General features: G+C 46.7%; 2 protein-coding genes across 7 annotated transcripts; both read left to right on the forward strand.

Annotated features, from left to right (window-relative positions):
- The first annotated feature begins 299 nt into the window (after window positions 1-299).
- Window positions 300-14251, forward strand: VDAC1 (voltage dependent anion channel 1). Of its 4 annotated transcripts, none has more exons than XM_085532132.1 (9): window positions 300-438; window positions 6383-6452; window positions 7027-7076; window positions 7412-7564; window positions 7655-7707; window positions 9372-9599; window positions 11840-11990; window positions 12478-12535; window positions 13279-14251. In XM_085532132.1, exons 2-9 carry the CDS (start codon window positions 6386-6388, stop codon window positions 13368-13370), a joined length of 852 nt encoding a protein of 283 aa, XP_085388258.1. In that variant the 5' UTR covers window positions 300-438; window positions 6383-6385; the 3' UTR covers window positions 13371-14251. The 4 variants fall into 4 exon arrangements, with proteins under 4 accessions (XP_085388258.1, XP_015731288.1, XP_015731290.1 ...); XM_015875802.3 differs by lacking the exon at window positions 300-438 and adding an exon at window positions 660-724; XM_015875804.3 differs by lacking the exon at window positions 300-438 and adding an exon at window positions 1012-1145.
- Window positions 14252-14537: 286 nt separating this feature from the next.
- Window positions 14538-20102, forward strand: CUNH5orf15 (chromosome unknown C5orf15 homolog). 3 transcript variants are annotated; one of them, XM_015875805.2, is made up of 3 exons: window positions 14538-14664; window positions 17353-17948; window positions 18559-20102. In XM_015875805.2, exons 1-3 carry the CDS (start codon window positions 14550-14552, stop codon window positions 18688-18690), a joined length of 843 nt encoding a protein of 280 aa, XP_015731291.1. In that variant the 5' UTR covers window positions 14538-14549; the 3' UTR covers window positions 18691-20102. The 3 variants fall into 3 exon arrangements, with proteins under 3 accessions (XP_015731291.1, XP_085388262.1, XP_085388261.1); XM_085532136.1 differs by lacking the exon at window positions 14538-14664 and adding an exon at window positions 15290-15493; XM_085532135.1 differs by lacking the exon at window positions 14538-14664 and adding an exon at window positions 16718-17136.
- The last annotated feature ends 1828 nt before the right edge of the window (window positions 20103-21930 follow it).

Below are 21930 nucleotides of genomic sequence, written 5' to 3' on the forward strand. Positions count from 1 at the left end.
CAACCCCCCTCCCCACACGCCGCGGCTATAGGGGCGGTATCAGGACCAGCAGTTCTCCGGGCGGGTTGGTGCCGCTTATCTCCGGGGGACGCTCGGAGCTCCCTGCAGGGCGGAGATGACGGTTCCTATCTCAGCCCGTGCGCAGCCCGGCACCGGCACCGGCACCTGCTGCTTTCCGACAGCGGTGTTGTGCTGCGCTGTGTCACGGGGAGGACGTGGGGTTGGACACAGCCGCAGCTGAGGCTGATTCACGTCTCCAAGAGGCAGTTCTAAAGGTGCCCAACGCCCTCGTTCACCGGAGCATCTCCACGCCCCGCGGCCGGGCCGTGCCCCGCGCTATTCGCCGCCTGCTGACTCACAGCCCGCCCGGCCACCTGCGGGAACGGCAATTCCAACCCAACGCAGCTTCCAGCCGGGGCTGAGCGCCGCGCCACGCAGGTGCTTTAGGGGTGCTGAGCCCTGATCTAACCGGGGCCGTTCGGTGCCGCTGAGTCCCGGGGAGGGCTCCCGGCACCCGGTGCGGCGGCAGAGCCCGCCCCTTCCCGCCCCCGCCGTCTGTCCCCTCCCTGCCGTCCCCGCCCGCCGTCACGCAGCCGCCACCGCAGAGCCCGGGGAGGCGCCGGGCCGGGGCCGGAACAGGGACGGGGACCGGGGGGGCCGCAGGAGCCCGAGGCGGCGCCGGGAGCGGGAGCGCAGCGCGGTGCTGCCGCCGCGGCGGGGCCAGGTAGGGCCAGGGGGGTCCGGAGCGCCGGGTCACCGTGGTGCGGGGGGGGGCGGCCGGCGCCGGGTGGCAGCTGGCGGCGGCTCGTGGCAGTTGTTCTTTTTGCCCTCCGAGCCGCGTCACATCGGGAATAACTGTTTTCTTACGTAATGTTCGGCACCCGGTTACGAAATCACGGCGCGGCGCCGGGGCCGTGACAGCTGAGGCCGGGCGTGACGGAGCCCCCCGGGTCGGGAGCCGCGGCTGGGGGCGGTGTGAGCCGCGGGGCTCCCGGCGCTGCGCTGCCCCTGCGCCGAGCGAAGGTCGGCGGCCGCGCCCGGCACCTGCACTGCCCCGCTCCGGCTGCGTGGGGACGCGGGGGGGCAGCGCGGTGGCCTCGGGTCACCTCGGAAGCTCAGAGCGGCCGAGCCGCGGCCCTTCGCTGGTTGGTTTCACTTGCGTTTATTCTTCAAGTTCAGTTCTCGCGGTGGGGGGAAATGGCCGTCTGGAAACGTGCACGAGTCGGGTTTGCACTGGGAGCTCTGGGCGGCTGCGGTGGGAGCTGCCTCCATTGTGCATCGTCACAGCCTCGCTGGGTACAACAGCTGCTGGAGGGTGATGGAGACCGTCCGACATGGGGGGTTTGGTTTAAAAAAAAGGAAAAAGAGAGAAAAACGTCAGAACGCGAAGCAGAGCTGACTCATCCTGCCCGAGCCGTGCACGCCGCGGAATATTGTGGGGAATGTTCGTGGCGATGCTGACACCGCGCTGTGATGGGGGTCAGGAGCACTTGGAGGTTTCTGCTCAGTGCAGGGGATGCTCGAGGGTTCGGGTTGGATATCAGGAGCGATTTCCATCGGTGATGGACAGGCATGGGCTGCGCAGGGAGCGGGGGTCGCCATCCGCAGAGCTGCTCCAGAATGTGGGGACGTGGCACCTGGGGACACATCAATGGGCGCAGTGGGGCTGGGGTTGGATTTAATGGTCTTGGATGATCTTTTCAACTTTAATGATTCTGTGATTCGTCTGCCTCAGGGAATTTAATCAGTGTGATCTGCTCAGAGTTCCTTCCAAAAAGGCCTTATGAAGGCAACCTACTATAATCCCCACACCCAGAATGCTCTGTGGAAGGCATACACATATCCACAGCCTGCACCCTTTATTCCAGCCTGTTTGGGACTGTGATGACATGTGGGGCATCAATGGGGATGTGGGGCATTAATGGGGTTGCCCTGGCAGCAGGAGTGATGTCCCCATGGGATGCAGTCAGGGAGCTCCTCACCTATGTGTGCTGCAGGGAGAGAGAACCCATATTGCTCTTCTTTGGTGCTGGAGGAGCAAGGTGTCAAAACGTGCTGGGAGGGGAGGTGTTGTTTCAATGAGTCACCCCTATTGGTGGATGTGAGGCATTGCTGCAGAGGGGCCGGGCACAAGGGATGTGTCCCTGAGCACGTTTGAGCTGAGCCCCCTTGGGTGCACGGAGAGCCCTGAACTGCTGGGAGTGACAGCAGCGCTGCTCCTTTCCTGGTCTGCAGGCGGCTGGAAGGAGCCGAGAGTTACTGTCATTTCTTAATTCAATGCACGGCATGTGCACTTCTTCCTCCTTGCACTTCTAATGCAAACAGCAGCTACAACAGGCTGCGGCATCCCCAGCTCTGTTAAATTGATATTTATGTGTGATCGCTTAATTAGGGGGTTTGGTACAACACTGCTCATAATTTATACCCGTGCAATTAAGAGCAGACTCTTTCTTTCTTTAATTCTGTAAATATTAGTTCAGGCTAAATCACAGTATTTACGTTTGCTTTTAAGCTGTTTATTTCCCTTCTGCTCCAGTGTTTGTTGTGCTACAGATCCATGGCATCAATCCATCCTTAAAGATGAAATCTGCTCTATGGTGCATGTAGTTTGAAAGCAGAGCTGCAGTGGGAAGGCTGTGGTCCTGCAGGTGCTGTAGATCATCACAAGGACGCTGCACATTTTCACTATTACCTGCATGAATGAAACTGCAGACTGCAGGGCTGTAAATCTTGAGCCATGCAGCTCTGTGGATGTGTGATGGCACAGCACACGTTGGGGCAGAGAATCTTATCGTGTGCTCTGTTCCATAATGCAGAGCATTTACAAACTTCAGGCATCTCCTAAAGCTCATATCTGTGCCTGACGTGGTGTGTGACCCCATGGCACTACCTGGTGATTTGTGGCTTCATTTATTTTCACGTCTCTGCAGAACTGGGACTCTGAGCACGCTGCCACCAGGGCTCAAATGGCCTTGAGATGTGAGTGGGGAAAACCAAACTGCACAGGCAGTGCTGGGCACAGCAGTGAGTGCAGCACCTGGCAGGGCAGGGGGCTGTGCCCACACATTGAGCGCTGTGGGCTATTGCAGATAAACCACAAGGGGAAATAAATGGCTGCATATCTGCGAGCCCAGAAATGTGCTTAAGAGCTACTTCATACCAAGGAATAGTTTTTCTTTCCATAAAGGAGCTGAATAGGAAGTGTATCAGGTTTTTTTTGGTCTTGAGGCGGAAGATCCTCACGTGGTGATACCAGCATTGGTTGGTGTCACAGCCTGATGCGGTTCCTCCCAGCCCATGTATCATAGAGATGCGTCCCTTGGCATCTGCTGTGCACCAGAGCTGTAGTGCTCATCCTCACGGGCACAGGGAGCAGAAGCATTTAGACCTGTGGGTATCAGTCAAGGAATGCTGCGCAGGTTCAAGTTTATTAGGAAAAATGTGACTAGAGTAACATTAAATCCAGCCTTTTTGTTTTCTTAACCTCAAATCTGATAGACTCCCATTGTCCTGTTGGAAGCTTAATCATCCATTGGTTATATTCTTAATTTTTTTTGAGAGCTCCTCCCCTCGTTTAAGTGTCATGTAGTTGATCAGTCTGTGTAGGGAAGCATCAAGTAAGAGAGTAACCCATCACAGAGACAGACTCACATTTACAAAGGACTCCCTGATGGCTTTTGCTGTCTGCTGGGGCCAAGTTTGCTTTCATCCCCAGACCCACCCTGCAGAGTGAAACTGCCATCTGTGACACTGGGAAATATTTCAGTGCCTTCTGCTGGGCTGCCTTGTGTTCAGAGAAATCTTGGCTGGGGCTGTGGGTGCCTCAGTCACGACTCGCATGGCAGTGTTACCCATTCAAGAACATGGAAATATTTTACTACTTAAACATGTAGTACGTGACCTCCCTGGTCTGCTTTGTGCTGGAGCTGGTATATGTGGTCACTCTGAGATGCTTGCACAATTGGAGAAGGATGAGAGCAATGATTTCATTTCACTCCTACCCTAATCTGAGTTAATGTGCTGAGATCCTACTGGTGAAAAGCAAGGGCACTTGGCCACGGCCATGCCTTGATCCTTTAAGAGTTTGAATCCCCGCTAAGCATGCTTGTCTTCCAACCTGCACTCACACAGGATGTAATCAGTTTTGTTTTCCATCTGTTAAACAAGAGGCTTTGATTAGCCCATGCAAACAGAAATAATTATTTTTCTTCTTGCTGATGATGACAACAGCAGAGTTAACCAGCACGTGCATATTTCATCACCTTTCCCACACTCGCAATTGCAAGCACCTTGTTCTGTGTGTTTTACCTGATTTGCCTTACAACAGGGATTTGGCTTCCAGTATTGTCCCTTAATTATAGTAATTGCCTAAGTGGAGATCTCAGCATCTCCTGCTGTCCCGTGGCAGCCCTGTCTGTGCTGCAGCCTGACCTGGCCTGTCCACCTGGCAAATACAAACGCTCTGCTCAGCCCAACCCAAACTCACAAGGCTTCCAATTTTCGAGGAAATAGTTTGATTTTTATGGAGTGACTCAAAGGGGCTGCTGGTAAAATATGTCTGATAGATGCCAATGTGCAGCTGGAGGAGCAGTGTGGTCTGATTGTCCAATGGAGAGATTGTAGCATTCTGAATTTTTGATGATGCTAAATGGAAATACCCATCAGAGGGTTCTCCTGAGACCGGGCTGCTCTGGCTGGGAAGATGCATTCCTCAGCCTTAGTGACCCATCCCTCCATATCCTGTGCTGGGGGCCCTATTAATTCCACTGAGCTCTGCCCCAGGCTGTGATCTCCAGCTCGTGGTGCTGTGCTCTTGGGGACCTCAGTTGAGGAGCAGAGGATCTCCTCAGAGATGTTTTTAAGTACTTGGTTTGTTCATTGGTGGATTTCTAAAGGATGGTTTTGTGTTTCCAGAATCACACCTGATCCGCTGTTGAGATGGTTTGTCCTGTAGAGAGCAGTGCTTGCAAACTTTAAATCCCAGCATTCACAATTCTGTAAGAAATGGAGACATTTAGGCCTGATGTGATCCAAAGATCAGTGATGCAGTGGCACAGCTGGCTGGGGGTTGGGAGGTGGGAGTCCCCAACCCTGGTGGTGTTCCAGAGCTGTGGGGATGTGGCACTGGGGGACACAGTGGGGTGGGGTTGGACTCAGTCACCTTGGAAGTCCTTTCCAACCTTAATGATTCTGTGATTCCACGCAGGTAATGTCCCCAGCTGAAGCTGCACTGCAGCGTGCACTTTGCTTTCAGTGCGTTCTGTGAACATCGTTGGCTTTGATTCAGCCACCAGATCCAGTTTGTTCCCTCCAGGATAGGGATTCCTCGCTTATGCAATAGCAATATCCTGCTTCAACAGGCAACGGCTTGTTGGGCCAAGCAGCTGCCCAAAGGAATGCCTATCTGCAGCTCGTGGGGTGGTACCTGCCCAAAGAGGCTGCAGGCTGTGGCAAGGCTGCGTCCCTGGTGCTCACAGCCGGCTGCTCTGCTTGTGGCTGAAGGGAAGAGCTTGCTGCTTAGGTTGGCTGGAGCTGTGCTGCAGTGAGAGCCAGCTCTACATGTGTGGTTCATCTTCACATTTATAAAATGAAGTCTTGCATAAAAAGGCAGGAGGTGGACATCTTATCACTTCACTTTGCATCCCTAGAACAAATGAATATGGGTTTGGATGGTTTGTTCCTCTCAGGATCACGTGTAGCATCCATTCAGTCCTCGTTCTTCTCAACAAGTTTGTTTTTTCCCTAGAAAAGCACCTCCAGGTCAATGGCTAAAGAGAAATTGTATCTGTTCACAGCAATTCTGGAGTCAAAGAAAATGGAAGGTGAAGGATGCCCGTTTGTTGAGTTTGCTAACATCAATGTTAGCCATTTGCTGCTGTCAGTTAGGGACGGGTGGGAGCTGCAGCTGCTGGATGTCTGTGCTGGTTACATTCGCTGAGCAGATGACCTTGGGGTTCTAATTCCTTGCATCAGAATGCATAGATCGGTTGCAAGAAATGGGAGAAATGTTTCCTAGAAGTTGATTAAAAAGTTATTCATTCATGTGGTTCTAGTGATAAGGGCACAGCTGGTAACCCTTTGGAAAGGCATGGGCAACTTATGTGGGTTTTGGGGGTTCTTTTTAATGTATTTGTTCTGTAGTGTTTAGTGTTTCTCATCCTCAGTGGTAAATGCGTGTTTATCACATAGCAAAAGGACAAACTCAAACCTCAGCATTTGCTGTAGCTGCTTTCTTCAGCCTGTACTTAATTGATGGGTTTAGATAGAAAATAAAACCATCTGAAACTGAGGAATTTGGTTTAATTGCTTTTTGCTTAATCAAATTAAATAAACAGCTTTCTGAACATAGTAACTGTGCCCTCTTTTTTTCCTTCCCCCCCAGAAAATGGCTGTTCCACCTGCTTATGCTGATCTGGGCAAGTCTGCCAGAGATGTGTTCACCAAAGGATATGGTAAATAAAGCCAAATTAAGTTTCACCTTTCTCTGATTCTTGAAACTGTTACGATTTTGTTACTTTTCTCTGATAAATATTCCACTAATTTCCATTAGAATCCAAGGGTTCCCATATCCTACCTTCACATTGCCATGGCTGCCTGCAAAGGGAGGTGACTTATTCTTGCTGGCACAAAGATCTTCGTGTTCCCCGTAGGTCTGTTGTCTGCTTTGAAAGCAAACAGAGTGTTGTATTTTGGCTGCTTCCATCCATCGTGAATAGGACTATTGATGTCAGTAATTTCCTAGGGAAAAAGCTGCTGCTCACTATGAATGAAGGCATTCTTACCTAGGCTGCTCCTGGTGCTGTGGCAGGGCAGCAGGATCACTGCAGGCAGTGCTGTCTGAAGGCAGTGTGAGCTGTGTAAGCTGCTGCTTTACAACTTGGGATTCAGCACCCGTGTTGTGCTTTTTGTTATGTTTTATTTTGTTTTAATAGTTGGCAGCAGATTTAGAAAGGAGCTTTGAGGAGTAAATCAGGCGTGCTTTTCAAATTAACCTATATATAATTCATGTTTTCTTTCATCTTCTAGGTTTTGGGTTAATAAAACTAGATTTGAAAACAAAATCTGAGAATGGACTGGTAAGTGTGGGCAGGGACTGAAATCCCAAACACGGCAGTGTTCCTATGTCTGCCCTGTATTCCTTTTTAAAAATAGAAGTGTGTCTTCCTTGATCTCCCCATATCAGCTTTCAGTTATACTATAGCCCTGCAGGCTGCCATGCCTTTATGGTGCAGCTCTGCGCAGGATTTGGAGCAGGCTCTGCAGGGATGTGCTGTGTGTTCTTCTGAGCACCTTTGAGAAAGATGCAGATCTTATTGTCCCAAATTACAACAAATAATAATTCTATGAAGATCAGTCATCACATGAGTACAAGCAACAGAGTGATACATATCATTTTCTTTTTCCTCTTCAGGAATTTACAAGCTCAGGTTCAGCAAACTCGGAAACAAGCAAAGTCAGTGGGAGCTTGGAAACCAAATACCGATGGGTGGAATATGGGCTGATGTTCACAGAGAAGTGGAACACTGACAACACGCTGGGAACTGAGATCACTCTTGAAGACCAGGTAACTCTGGGCTTCAAACATGCAGCTTCCAGATTCACTTGTGACAGTGTCTGACTAGAAATCCAACCAGTGAATTTCTTTTCTGTTCAGCTTGCACGTGGCCTGAAGCTGACTTTTGACTCCTCCTTCTCACCTAACACTGGGTAAGATGTCAGTAAGCTTCAGAGAGACACACATGCACACAAAAAAGCTTTTTCTGGTTCTGTTTTAGTTTCCCAAAATACTGTCTTCCTTACTCCTTCTGTTGTCCAAAGACATCGAGACATTTAATGCTCTGCCTATGCACAATGAAATCGTGTCTGTTTGACTTCACTCTTAAAATGAACAATTGCTCTCTAAACCGAACTTTGAAATGCACTAACTTGGAAATTATGGCCAGAATCAGAAGGAAATGTTTTGTTTCTGCTTTACTTCTGGCCATGTCAGAAAATGAGCACTTCGTTCCTGCCTGAATAAAAATGCCAGACAAATCAGCTGTAATGCAAAGCTTAACAAGCTCCACAAGCCAGTTGGCTGTGGCTCTAATAGGTCGGCACAGTAATTGGGCTCTTTTCCCAAGCTGAATTTGTCATCTTGAGTTCCTGCTGGCCGCACAGTGCCGTGGTGCTGCACCCTGCGATTGGATGTCACGGTTATGTGGGCCAGAGGGATTAAGCAGCAGCTGTAGGGCTGTATGCTGGTTTATTTTCTGTCCCCTCTTGATTATCTTTTTGCAATCAGTGTTGCCACTGAGCCAAAATGCTCCGCTCTGAGCTGCTCAGAGCAGCGTGCTGCAGTGCTTCTAGTCCCAATGGAGGCTTCATCCTGCCTGAAATGTCACGTTCCCCGCTGCCAACTGCTTGCTGCCCATTCTTTACTCTGAATTAACCGCATATTTTTGCATTTGTCAAGCAGAATAGTCTCCAGTTTTTGTTAATAATCATTTCTCAGCTTCTGCAGTAATTGCAGGCAGGTTAATGCTGGCATTTCCGGGACTCCTGCTCGTCATAAATTCCTGAGTTAGAAATAATAATAATAGAGAGCAATCTCTATGCAGGTCTGATACAGCATGTTTTGCAGATCATGGGGACTCTTTCTGCTGGCTGAAGTGGGCAGTTGATTAGAAATTTCCTATCAGCCTTACTTTTCTGGTAGGATTTCAGTAAATGATTTGGTAAATGATCCTGGCCAAGAGGTCAGGAAGGGCAAAAGAAGGAAGTGACTTGAGAAAGTTTGTTTCTGCAATTAGCCTTTGTTACTGCTGTAAGCACGCAGTGCTGTAATGCATCATAGGGAGGAAAGGGGGCTGCAGCACCTGCTTCCTTAGCAGCTCAGACCTTCCCCTGGGAAGCTGGAGGCAAAAAAGTGTTTTGCTGTTGTCTGGCAGAGTAAATGAAGTTACGCAGTAACCAGGATTGCCTAAAAGCTGTTTGTCTGGGACGAAAGGTGAACTGCTTTGGTCGTTGGCAAACCTGTAAACTGTTGGTTTCTGTTATTCCCTTGTCACTCCTAAACTACTGAGAAATCAGACTGTGGTGAGGATTGGCTTTTGTCACTTCAAATCTGGCACACTGTGCTGTTGCTCAGCAGGATGCAGCTCAGAAGGGCTTAGAAAAGCACCGCACTGCATGTGATTGCGTGCACTTCTTTGTAGGTGAATGAAAGTCTCACAACTCTGGAATTTAAGAAGGCGATGTATCATTTGACTCTGCAAACACGGATACTTTGTCTTCAAAATCTGTTACACAGAGTTAAAGTAACTGATTTGATTGAATTGCCACCTGAGAGTGCCAGTTCAAGGATGTGAGATTCTTTCTCTTTGCTTTAGGAAAAAGAGTGCTAAGATTAAGACAGGATACAAAAGGGAACACATCAACCTGGGCTGCGACATGGATTTTGATATCGCCGGTCCTTCGATACGTGGAGCCCTGGTGCTTGGCTACGAGGGCTGGTTGGCAGGTTACCAAATGACTTTTGAGACAGCAAAGTCGAGAGTAACCCAGAGCAATTTTGCTGTCGGCTATAAGACTGATGAGTTCCAGCTTCACACTAACGTGTAAGTATTGGAGGGTGGTGGGCATTAAAATGAATTTAAGAGCATTTTGATGCTTCCAAAACAGTGATGGGGCAGAGTTTCAAAACTTGAATAGAGGGGGAGGTGGCTCTGATGTTGCTTCTTCACTTGGGATGGCGAGCAGAGTTTTACAGTTGCATTAGCTTTCCACGTGTGTGTGGGTGCATCCATAGTCCATCCGTCAGACACACAGCGATTGCTGCAGCCTCTTTGTGAAATCAGGAAACAAGAGGGTTTCAAAAATATTGTCTGTGAATGTTGAAGTCAAAGCAATGCTTCCCTTTTGCACACGTAACAATTGAATTAACTGTGCTGGTTTGATCTGTAGAAGGAGGAGTTTAATCAGATGGCAGTAACAGACAGAGGGGATCCAGTGGGACAGATACGGAGTGGTTTAGCTTCAAGATTGGAAGGGATATGACTGAAAAGTTTGCCTTAGTACTGCAGCTCATAATGATCTCAATACACAAACGTTAGTGTTTTCCAAATGTTTGTGCAGAGAGAAACCAGGATTAAATTCCTCGAAAACTTGATTTTTGTGCCTCCTGTTCCTCTTAAAAAAAGCAGTTCATGTCTGCAGTAAGACAGGCTTTTTTTGCTTTGTTTTTAATTAAGATGAAGCAATCTCTGCTCCACACCCTCTACCACTCCGTTGGCTAACTGCATTTTTGCATGTAGCAGAGCTGTTGCAGGCTGTTCCCATTTCAGGGCTGAACAACCGTTCTGCTTTCCCGGAGCTGCTGCTTCAAAGGCTTTCTGTTCTGTCTCACGCTGTTTCGCAGAGATCTGGTTTAGGAAGTTGCTTTACAGAACAAATGAACCTTCATAGCCCAGGCAGTGTTTGAAGGACTGCCAAAGCACAGAAATGTGGGCAGGAAACTTCCATCGGACCGATACAAGGGGTCCCCCTCTGCTCAGCAGTTACGAGCTATTCCTTCAGGCATAATGGCTTTCAACTTTGTCATGCTGTAGTAGTTCCAAACATTGTACGATTGGCTTTTGCTATAAAATGCAGTCGTTACTATTACTCCTGATTAAAGCGACAGCAGGAAATAACATCAGAGCATTACAGCGGGCTCTGAGCCCCTGCTGCTGTTCCTTGGGTCCCTGAGGGTCTGTTATGTGGTCATTGTTACTATGAGTGGATGATGGATGATCTTCAAGAGGGCGCCTTGTTTGCTTGTTTAGTATTCGTACTCTAACAACTGATGGGCAAAAATGTAAATGCGTGATATGAACAGCAATGTTAATTATCGCTATTAATGGCTTAGCTGGGGGCTTATGGCATGTTTCAACTTTGAAGCACATAAAATCCAGGAAACTGTTGTATTTGGAATTTGCATGACTGGCGTGCAGGGTCATTATATCTAGGCAGTTTGGTGTATCAAAGGGTGCTGTGGCATGCCTGATGAATGAACTAGGTGGGGCTGGAAGCATCACCTTCTGTTCTGCCTGCTTCACAGGGCAGCCAGGGGCCTGAGCAAGTTGCTTTCCTTAATGGTGCCTTAATATCTGCATTTCCATAGAGGGGTCATGTTTTTGATCTATGTATGAAAAGTGTCATTATTATGACTAGAATTAAAGGGAGCTTCGATTTATTTACTTATTTAAAATAACTTTAACCTAATGTAATAATACATGATCACTAAAGGGAGGCAGGGCTGGATAATCTCTAGTTCTAAATATGGTTTTCCTTTCTTTTGGAGCTTAGCTCAGACCGCCCCTCACTAATGTTGCAGGTCAAGACAGAGCTGTATGGGAACCTTGCACAAAATCTGCCTGTGTAACCAGCTCTCCTCAGTCCTTTTTAATTCCTCCTTTTCTTGAGAGCCAAGCACATGAAGTTATGTGTGAGCTTCAGTCTTATCTGAAGAAAGTATTGTAGCCTTTTTCAGGAAGAATTGCTCTGACAGTTTAAAAAGCTGCTGCTATGGCTTCAGCTTTGAAATAGGCTGTCACTGTGCAACTGTTGTGAACCAGCGCTGTGCCTAAGAGGTAAAAGTGGCCTTTTAAAATCACAGAATCACAGAATTGTAGTGGTTGGAAGGGACCTCTAGAGATCATTGAGTCCAACCCCCCTGCCAAAGCAGGCTCCCTACACCACGTATGGTGGGTGGGGTGGTTGCATGTTGTGCAAATAGAGATCGAACTGAAGAAAAAGAAAAGCAAAAGGCAATTGCTTTGGGATACAGTTCAAACCTGCACTGCTGTGTGCCTTCCAGGAATGATGGAACAGAATTTGGAGGCTCCATTTACCAGAAGGTGAATGATAAACTGGAAACTGCTGTGAATCTTGCTTGGACAGCTGGTAACAGCAACACTCGCTTTGGAATAGCAGCCAAGTATCAGATTGACCCAGATGCGTCTTTTTCTGTGAGTGCCATACATTTATAAGCATTTGAATAACCAGTTTCTTGTAATAGGAACGTGAAGCAACTTTACATCAATGAGTAAAGTCCTTTGGAGGCAGTTCGCTGCTATGTGCCAATTCTGTTGCCTATTCCATTGGCACATGCTTCTGCTGGTCTCCCTTTTGGCCACACGGGAGCACAGTTATTGGATTTCCCTCAAAACTGATACAGAATGGTTTATTGTATTTATTGGGCACTGCTTGGAGAAATTTCCAGTCCATATTTTGGACAAAAATTACAAACATGGTCAACTATAGCACAGTTTCAGTGACTGTGGATGTGGACTATAGGTATATTGATTCTGCAGTTAAGTTTCAGTGAACTGTAGATTATTTTTGTGTGTGTGATCTGTTATTTATGCATTTAAAAGGCAATACATGATTTCCAAGTGAGTAGGGTTCTGAAGGAAGATAACAGATGATTTACGTGTGTTGTTTTTCTCCATCCAGGCTAAAGTGAACAACTCCAGTCTGATCGGGCTGGGATACACTCAGATTTTAAAGCCAGGTAAGTCTGTGCAGAAGAAATCCAGAAATACACAAATAGTATTTCAGTCTTGAAATATCAGAGAGGCTTTTTGCAACAGTACGTGGTTGGTTTCGTAACACTGCTGTTCTGTGTGGCAACCCAGTGGTGAACTTCACCACAGACTGCTCTGTTAGTTTGGGATGTCTGTTGGGATCAGAATTGCTAGACCACCAACCACTGTCCATTAGGTTCTCTTCTCTTAACACCAAGTCATGTCACTGAGTTTCTTTGCATGAAAATGTGATGTTCCCAAGGCCTGCTGGTTCAGGAAGAGGGCAGTCTTACAGCTGCCCAGTTGGTTTTAATGTAGTCTAAAAGATCTGCTGCCACAATACCATGCAGGTTGATTACTGCATCAGGTGTGGCTCAGGGCTTTTCATCCCAGTGTTTTAAAGAGGGTGAATAAGAGTCAAGGTCCCAGATTTTCATCATACCTGAGTCTAAAATTAGATTCATCTGTAGGCCAAAGGCAATGAACTCAACTGACATGTATGACAAAAAGTAAAATCTACCTGGTTTGTTTTATCCTGACTTTGAGAATTCAGAAAGATTTAATACTTGCTGACAGCCTGATAAAGTCCAGACGTTTACATGGCTAGCTGCCAAATGACATGAATGCAGCCACTCAGTCCATTACAGCAGCAATGCAGACACTGCAGTTACTGAACATAAGGCTCATTCCAAGTGTTAATCACTGTCTTCTCTCTTGCTTCTCTCTGCAGGTATCAAGCTGACGTTGTCAGCTTTGTTGGATGGCAAGAATGTCAATGCAGGTGGTCACAAACTTGGTCTAGGATTGGAATTTGAAGCATAAAGAGAGATTCTACAATCGTTAATTTGAGAATACAGCATAGCTACCTTCAGAATATAGTGTACCTTTCAATGTTGTATGTCTGGGATGCAAGTAATGCTAAGTATCAGTCCTGCTAGTCCTGGTTAAAGACAGCTAAGCTTTAAAATGTTTCAGAAATGGAGACAAAAAGCATTCTAAGAAATCCAGATTCCAGGCTTTTATTTTTTTTCCTGTTTTGGGTTGTTATTGCCCATCTTATCCGTCAGCTGCCGCATGATAGCAAACAGGGAAGGTATTATTACCTATACTAACATATTGACTGCACAAGGGATATGTTAGCGTGATACAAGAACTGTTATGTCAAGAGTTGCAGACCACTGTTGTACTGTTAATTCCTTATGCAAAATGCTCTGAAGGCCTCATTTCACTGTGGAATGTGCAAACTTGCCTGGAAAAAGGGATAATTTTTATGTTCTGATGGGTGTTTCACAAATGGTTCGTCTCGTTTGGTTCCTTTACACCTCCAGCTGTCTCCAGAACGCTTTAGGTCGTCTGTTTGTGTGACTCTGTTGCCGAGAAGGATTTGATGTGACTCAGCCAATGCTCCTTGTCCTGTGCTGTGGTTCCTTTCCCTTGCACTGAATGGAAGGCTTGTAAGACAGGGCTGTAATCAGGGAAGTGTTTGTACCTGCAATCACATAATTGTGTCACTAAATTGAAAATGGACTTTTGTTTTATTACCACTTGATTTTGTTTGTTTATTTTTTTTTAGCAATTAAATGGGTACATTTTTAGAGTCTTCCATTTTGTGTGGAAATAGACCCCGAAGTGCTGTACCTGACACTACTCAAACCGGAGACGAAACAACCAAACCCAAACTTGAATAAAACATTGAAACATCACTTTTTACTTTGGCTTTGTGTATGATCTGTGCCCATCGCTGTGTTTCTTTGGACCTGCAGGGCTCCAAGCTTTTGCTTTTTGGCATTAAAGTCAAGCAGCCATCCCGCAGCTGAGGGAAGGCCACTCCTATTCCTGTCAGGGCTCTCCGCTTTCCCGCCTTCCCGCGCGCCGCCATTTTGCCGCACAGCGCATGCGCGGTGGTTACACCAGAGAGCAGGCCTTCATTTCTGCGCATGCGCATCGCCCTCCCAGCGCCGGGGCGGTGCTGCCGCCACGTCTGTGGGAGTGCCCGGCAAGATGGCGCCCGGCAAGATGGCGGCCGCCGGCGGTGTGCGCTGCTCGGCGGGTCGCGCGCTGTGCGTCCTCCTGCTGTGCGGCTGGGCCATGGCGGAGCGCGGCGTGCAGACCCGCGGTGAGCTCGGCGGGGGGGGGCGGGCACTGAGGGCGCACATTTGTGGGTTTGGTTATTTATCATCGTGTTTCGGCCTAAAAGCCGGTCCGGTCCCGTCCGAACTGCCCGCCCCGCGCTCCTTCCCTTCTTGCTTTCCTCAGTGTTCTCCGTTGTGTCGTGATACGTTCTGCTCTGTGCTCTGTCCGCTTCTGTTGCTCTCCACGCTGTTCCTCATCGCTCCGAAAGCACTGCCTGCCATTTATTAACGCTGAACGGGCCGCACATACAAAGAGCTCAATAGGGCAGGAGACGTTCCCAGCCATAGGACGCCGTAATTCACCTTACAGCAGCAGTAAAGAAGCACGGCCTGTGTGTGACACTGCCAGCCCTGCAGCTTGGAGGTGACTGCGGTGCCCTGCTGGGCTGTGCTGAGCTCACAGCAGGTTGGCATCCAGAAACCTTCATCAGGCAGCAGCAAATACCCGTGGAGATGGAACCTTCGCTGCCCCACCTGCATGATTCGGGCTGATGCCTTGACCTTTGGAGCAGCGTTCATAATGTTATTCTGCTGTTGATGCTTAGTTCGGTCTGTTGAACCCACAAAACTTTACGTGTTTCAGAGGCAGTGAATTGCTGTTTGTTTTAGGTGGGCTGCTGCTTGGGTGGTGAGGAGAGCATCTGAAGGATGGAATTGCACTGCTCTGCAAGTGGTCCCTGTCCTGCCCCAGTGCTGCTGTGTCCCCACAGCTGCTCTGCCTGCCCGATGGGTGGGGAGCAGAAAACTGTAGGAAACAAAGAGCTTTTAGTGCCAGGAGTCACCTTGCTGTCTGAAAAGTCAATTTCTCTGGAAGTGAGTTTGAACCCTGTCAGATGTTGTTACAAGCAGTGTTTGCTTGTTTGTCTGTCGCCACAGTTAAACATTAATACCTATTTCTGAAGATAAGGCATCTCTGGAGGCCAGACACTGTGCCTAATGTCATCAGTGTTGTGTAACTGCAAGCAATGCAACCACCCATTACAGTGCTAAATAGTTTTGAGTAGGTATCATCAATCAGTGCTGGTTTCAGTGCTAAGGCTGCCACTCCAGTTAAAGAGACAGCGTTTTTCAGGAATAAGAGGAAGTTATTCTCACTTGTTTGTGATCAGAACAGATGCAGCAAATAAAGTGGCGTTCCTTGCTTTGCTGATCAGGTTCTTAATAGCCTGTGTATTTTAATTTGATGCAAGCGACCTTCCAAAGAATTAACTGACTGTATCTGTGTGGCTCTGAATCACAGTCTGGTGATGTGGAGGTGTTACTGGGCAGTTGCTGACATGCCCTTCCTATGGGAAAGGTACAAGGAAGCTTTGTCTGCTTCCTTCTGAGTGAGCACTGAGATGAGAAATGTTTGTGAACTGTTCTCTTCATTTCCCAGTCTAATGAAGGAAACAGCTTTTGGAGAGAGAGGGAGATGTGCATCAGAATTACTTGGTTCAGAAATTGGAGTGGAGTATTTGTCTCTGTTCTCCTTCCTTTTCTGAATGAGAGACAAATAGCAACAACTAAATAATTTGCATCCAGTATATTTTCTTGTCTCTGTGAAGTTCTAAATTGAGTAAACTAATAACACTGATTTGCCTGTTCAAAGCCAGCTAACTGTAAATGTGAGACTTTCCTTGCAGCTGCCTTTCCTCATTTACCTCCATGTGTCCAATTAACTGGTTTGATTCCTGGGGGTAGATAAGAGTTCCTTAAGCTTGTGCTCTATGAGAACTGAACAGTTAATGGTGATATTCTGGTTTGGACTAAACATTTCTTCAGCACTGCCAAATGTTCTAAAGGTAGAGCAGCTGATCTGGGGCTTAAGCATAGGGAAACCATCATGTCTGGTTCACGTGGGATGAGTGAGTCTTCTCTGTTCTATGGCTGATTAAAGGGTAATTCATACTAGAAAAAGGTACCATACAAACAAGAAGTGTTGTAACTGATCCTCTGTAAATATCTGTTACCTGAATGACAGGGTTCAGTATCCCCTGAATGCTATTTTATTGGAGAGTAACTTGACACAAGCATTTGGCTCAGTGCTTCATTTCTACAATCTGTAACTTCCCGGCGAGGCAGGGAGCACTTAATGGAAGTCTTGTTCCTTGTTCTATTTAAATAAAGTTCGATGTGCCAGAAATACAAGGCAAGCTTGGTTCTCCCATTGAGAGGCCTACTGAAATTCTAAACGTGTTCTTCGCTTTTCAGGTGCCTCATTGATTTGAATCTGGGAGTTTATAAGTAGCCACTTTTTTTTTTTTAATTCCAAAAGGAAATAAATAGAAAAGAGCAAACAGGTCAGGTTTGCAGCGTGTTACTTCCTGATGCAGATCTTCCTGGTGATGAACAGCTGTAGGTTGTAGGGAAAATGGTGACCAAGTGATCAGTACAAACCTACCAGGGGAGTGAAGACACATCTCTGACTTTTCAGCTCTGAGAATTAAGCACACTGAATGTGGCACCCTTATCCAGTAAGTGAGCACTTCAGGTTATTGTTCTTGTCTCACTTAAGGCTTCTCTTGAAGTTGCTAAAGAGCAGGATTGTGTATTTCTGTGTATAAATTTGATAAGCTTTGCATTATGAAACCTATCCTTCCTGTCTCTTCTCCGTCCCTGCAGTGATGTCTGTGTATAGTTGAAGTTAGTGCCTTGTCCTTAATATTGACTGTTTCTCATCCCTTCCTCAGATGCTGCGAGAACAGAAGTGGTTCAAAATACTTCTTCTGGAAACGAGAATGAAACACTAAGCAGCTCCCAGAATTTGACAGACAGCTGGCAGGGTGTGACCCCAACAAAAAATGAGATGAGCCCCACAACAGCTAAAATCAGTTCTGTGACAATAGGAAAACCATCCACAGCTGAAGAGGATTCAATGCCTTCTGTTTCTCGTGTGGTGACTGCTAGTCCTGCACCTCAGGTGGATGTTGATGCCTCTGAGGATACTAAAATTGAGGAGGAAGATCTTCTGACAGATTTGAAAGATGCACTGAATAGTTCACCACCCATAGAGAAAGAAATCCTGGATTCGGATGGAGATGATTACGATACTTTTGAAATGACATCGAATTCCAGGTACAACCCAGACCTCCTGGAAATGCCAGAAGATGATGACTCTGACGCCATCAGTAATTACAATGAGGAGATCAAGTCGCTGGATGAGAAGATAAAATATGTGTCTGTCTCAGGGCTGGAAGAAGAAGAGGACAGCCATTTCTTCTTTCACCTGGTTATAGTTGCCTTCTTAGTAGCTGTTGTTTATGTCACCTATCACAATAAGAGGAAGGTAAGTGTGCTTTGAAGGGTTGAGAGAAATGACTTCAGGATTTAACACAAAGTTGTATCGCCTTCCAAAGTGTTTTGGAGGAGGAGCTGAGCTTTTTGGAAAATGAAATCTTTGACCACTTAGCTTAGTTGTGCCGCTAACGTACAGATCATTACTGTCATTTTTATAATGAAAATGATTTGAATCAAGCTTTTTAGATTGGAAAATGAAATGATAGCATTGATGATCAGTTCACGTTGAACACTGGTAGTGTGTATGACTGAGTTCCAGACATGAGAGCTGAGCAAAGCAGCGTGAAGGTGATCTTGGTCCTGCACAGGATTATAAACAGTGCATGCACTGCTACTGATGCTGCACAGATATCTGTCCTGAAGGAATTATGGGCTGAATGCTGTGTTTGGTCAAACTGCAACTGAATTTGTCAGCGGGTGGCTTGATGGCAAGGATGCTGTGAAAATGTCTGACTATCCATGCTGTATTTTATAGCAGCAGTAATATTGCTGCCAGGATAACTGAGTAGTGCTGTGGTGTGAATACAGTTGTTAAGCTGGCTATCAAAACCAAAATGCTTCTCTGTACCACCATGTAAATGGGCTTCTTTTTCTTTCAGATCTTCTTATTGGTCCAGAGCCGAAGATGGAGGGATGGGCTGTGCTCCAGAACAGTAGAATATCATCGTTTAGATCAAAACGTGAATGAAGCGATGCCTTCGCTGAAGATTACTAATGACTACGTATTCTGAAAGCACTGTGATTTGAGTTTGCTGAACTTTATCACTCTTTGCCTGCCTAGTCATGTAATGATATTCAGGTATTCTAAACATGCCACTTGTACTGAAGTGAGAGGCAGCCTCTTGGACCTGGGTGTTTTTGAGATTAAATCTCATGCAGGATCAAGGGCACGATGCGTCTGTTTGCTACTTTGGTCAGATTTTAGATCAGCTATAGAGATGCAGTTTAATAATCAGTGCTGTTTCCATTCGTTAAGCTTCATTTCTGTCTGGAGCAAACTTACTACCAATCCAAACGAAAAAAAAAGCATAAAATATTCTAGGTCTAATAAATTAATGAGTTTGGCATCACTAAATCAAATTAATCTCTTTGCTAATCACTTACATGGCTCATAAATCTCCCTTTAGTGCAAACTTAAAATATAACTGCTTTTTCCCGTGCTCAAATCCTGATGCTGCAGATCTTTCATCTTGTCTTTTTTGGTTCTGTTTTGGCTTTGCGTAGCTTGATCCTATTCTGGACAGAATAGCTGGCATGACGGCTTCATAACTTCTGTATGTGCTCATGCAGCAGGTCATTTAAAGATAATGAGGTAGAAAGCATTTGATTTCAGAAGTTCCACACTGCCTGCTTGTTCAGAACGCTGCTGATGTGTGGGAAGGTGTGCAGCTTTGTGACTGCCCGACTGATGGGAACGACTGCTTCATTTTCTTCTGAAATTAATGAATGGAAAACAAGCCTTGTTCAGTAAACTTAACTGAAATAGAGGTAGTTGACAGGCCTCCAATACAGCAAAGCTTACTGCTGAGTTTTAAACCCATTGGGAAAAAGGTTTGGTCTGTTATAAACAGGGGAGGGCTGAGAGTAAAACGCTTTGTCTTGTTATTCTGACCCAGGTAACAGGCAGATGGAAATAGCAGTGTGTGGGACTGCTGCAATGCAGACAGAACTCACAGCTACACAGCAGGTAAAGCAAGTTACCGGTACGGTAGGGTGGTCTGTTGTGTTCAAACCTTGTCTTTTCTACTTCCATTATTTATGTTTTCATGAGTTGTAAAATATGAAATCGTAGTTTTCTGTACATTCTGTTGGTGATTTTTGTTTTCGAGTTGATGAAGATGTAAATAACGCCAGAGCAGAACCCCGTCATTAATGCCGGGCTATTCAAGTAGGGATGTGCCATCTGGGGAGGGGCAACATAAAGGTGTGCAGCATGAGGAACCCAAAGGCCCATCCTGCCTGAAGAACAAAGAGCTGGGATTGTAAATCCTGCCATTAAATGCTTTGTTTTCCTTACCACCAGAAAGTAAAGCACAGACAAAATACCCCCGGAATCTTTTCTTGCAGTAATTTGTATCATATTTGGACTTGTATCACTTAGTATTTTGAAGAAGGTTTTTAAAATAAATGCCAATAAGAAGTTTGTGGGGTTGTTTTGTTATACAGAACCTTGTGGTAATGAGCTTCCTTCAACTTGGGATTGGGCAGCATGTCCAGAGTGGTATTTTGTATTCTCTGTCTCACAAGTAAAAGGAAATTTCCTTTTAAATCTGCATTTTCATTAATAAGGCTCTTTCTTCACTACCAACAGCTCTGAGGGAAACTATTCTGAGTGGTTTTAAATTATAGGAAATGAACATTCATCTGAAACCTTTGAACAGTGCATTTCATTTGCAGGTTGTCTGAACAGATGCACTCCGGGGATGCTCACGTATTGTAAGTGCTTGGGGCTGGTGATGGCTGCATGAAGCTGCCCCAGCTGATGGGCTCAGTGGTTTCTGACTGCAGTGGGGCAGAAGGTCAGTGGATGTGTTTCAGCTCATCAATTTATGTAATGCTGGTGGTGGAATATTGCTGTGTGTGGGAGCTGCTGGGTCCCGGTCAGCCCTGGGAGCACAGGTGAAGGCAGTTCAGCTGTGTGGCTGGAAGGGCTGCAGCCTGACTGCACCTCTCTTAGACCTTATTGAAGGGCTGACTGCTACTAGGGCAGGATCTCCTTCTGGAGATCCCTCCTTGGTGAAGCTCTCCCCTGTGAACTGAGAACCTTCTGATGCAGGTGAGCAATCTTCCTTTCTAGCACAGGTGCTGATCCTTCCATCATCACACCTCCATTGTTACACGTTTCCCATCACATTGATCTAATTGCTGCACAAGGAAGGCTCTTCATTCAACCCTTGGGATGCTGCCTGTGCAGGGGAGGCACCACGATGGATTGGCTGGGTGGCTCCTTGTGCTGCTTCCTAATAGCACCAATCAAAGGGGGAAGGATGTGATCCAACTGTAAGGACTCCAATAGCACAGCAGAGAGGGGCAGATGTCATCCCTGCTGCAATAAAAGAGCCATTTGCTGATGAGGTAATCAGGGCTGAACTACTACTTGTTAATTTCTTTAATTGAATTTGCTTGTGGAAAATTAAGGAGCAGGCAATGAAAAATTCATATGGTGCTGAGATCAAATAGAGGAAAAAGCAAACAGATTTATGGCAGGTCCTACCAACAAGAGATGTCTGATGAGCTCCTTTACTGAAGAAAGGAGCCTTGCTCGTGTTAAGGTGAATTATGGCTTCCATCAGTGCTCTGATAAAAGGAAGAAGATATCAGCTATGCAGGAATAACCCAGCTTTCTGAATCACTGCTCGAGGGGAAGGCTGGAGCTCTGTTTGTGTAGGTTCCCATTAGCTGTGTTTTATGAAATGAAGGAAGAAATAACGAGTAGGGTTGTATAAACAAACGTTTCACTTTTCCTATCCGGGATATCGGCTGTTTTAAAGCAGTTCTGGTTTAGTTTGCTTGCAGTACCAGCCCATAGCTCAGCTGCGTGCAGGGGAGCAGAGTGACACTGAACTGCCTTGCTGTGCTGCTAGACTGGAGCCTGAGCTGGCCCAAGACAACCATCTCTTTTAGGACAGAGATGGGATGTTTGTCTTGCAGCAGAAGCGAACTTAATTTGTCTGCTTTAAAGCCGTAATCAAACTATCTCATAAAGCCGGCCCCCAAACGAGCATTGCACATGATTAGAGTCTGAGCGATGGCTGCTTGCTGAGGGCTCAGCACGATGCTGAGCTCTGTTGCTGCAGGCCGGACGCTTTGGGTTTTCTTTTGCTTAGGGGTTGCTCCTTGCATTGCGTTTTAGGAGGGCCATCCTCGTGCAGGAGGTTCGGGATGCAGCCGCTCCCCAAGCCCAAAGCAGAGCTGTGTTCCTGCAGTGCTTTGGGCCCTTATGGCTGTAATAAACCCTCGTGTAAGGCCGG

The sequence above is a fragment of the Coturnix japonica genome, unplaced genomic scaffold (genome assembly GCF_054131305.1).
Source record: "Coturnix japonica strain WE unplaced genomic scaffold, WE-NBRP24 Scf048, whole genome shotgun sequence".
Taxonomy (NCBI): Eukaryota; Metazoa; Chordata; class Aves; order Galliformes; family Phasianidae; genus Coturnix; species Coturnix japonica.

Coding starts and splice junctions, on each gene's coding strand:
- CUNH5orf15 (XM_015875805.2), top strand. CDS start 14,550: ATGGCGCCCGGCAAGATGGCGGCCGCCGGCGGTGTGCGCTGCTCGGCG. Junction 14,665..17,352: donor GCGCGGCGTGCAGACCCGCG/GTGAGCTCGGCG, acceptor TCCCTTCCTCAG/ATGCTGCGAGAACAGAAGTG. Junction 17,949..18,558: donor CCTATCACAATAAGAGGAAG/GTAAGTGTGCTT, acceptor TTTTTCTTTCAG/ATCTTCTTATTGGTCCAGAG.
- VDAC1 (XM_085532131.1), top strand. CDS start 1,198: ATGGCCGTCTGGAAACGTGCACGAGTCGGGTTTGCACTGGGAGCTCTG. Junction 1,297..6,382: donor CATCGTCACAGCCTCGCTGG/GTACAACAGCTG, acceptor CTTCCCCCCCAG/AAAATGGCTGTTCCACCTGC. Junction 6,453..7,026: donor TGTGTTCACCAAAGGATATG/GTAAATAAAGCC, acceptor TTCATCTTCTAG/GTTTTGGGTTAATAAAACTA.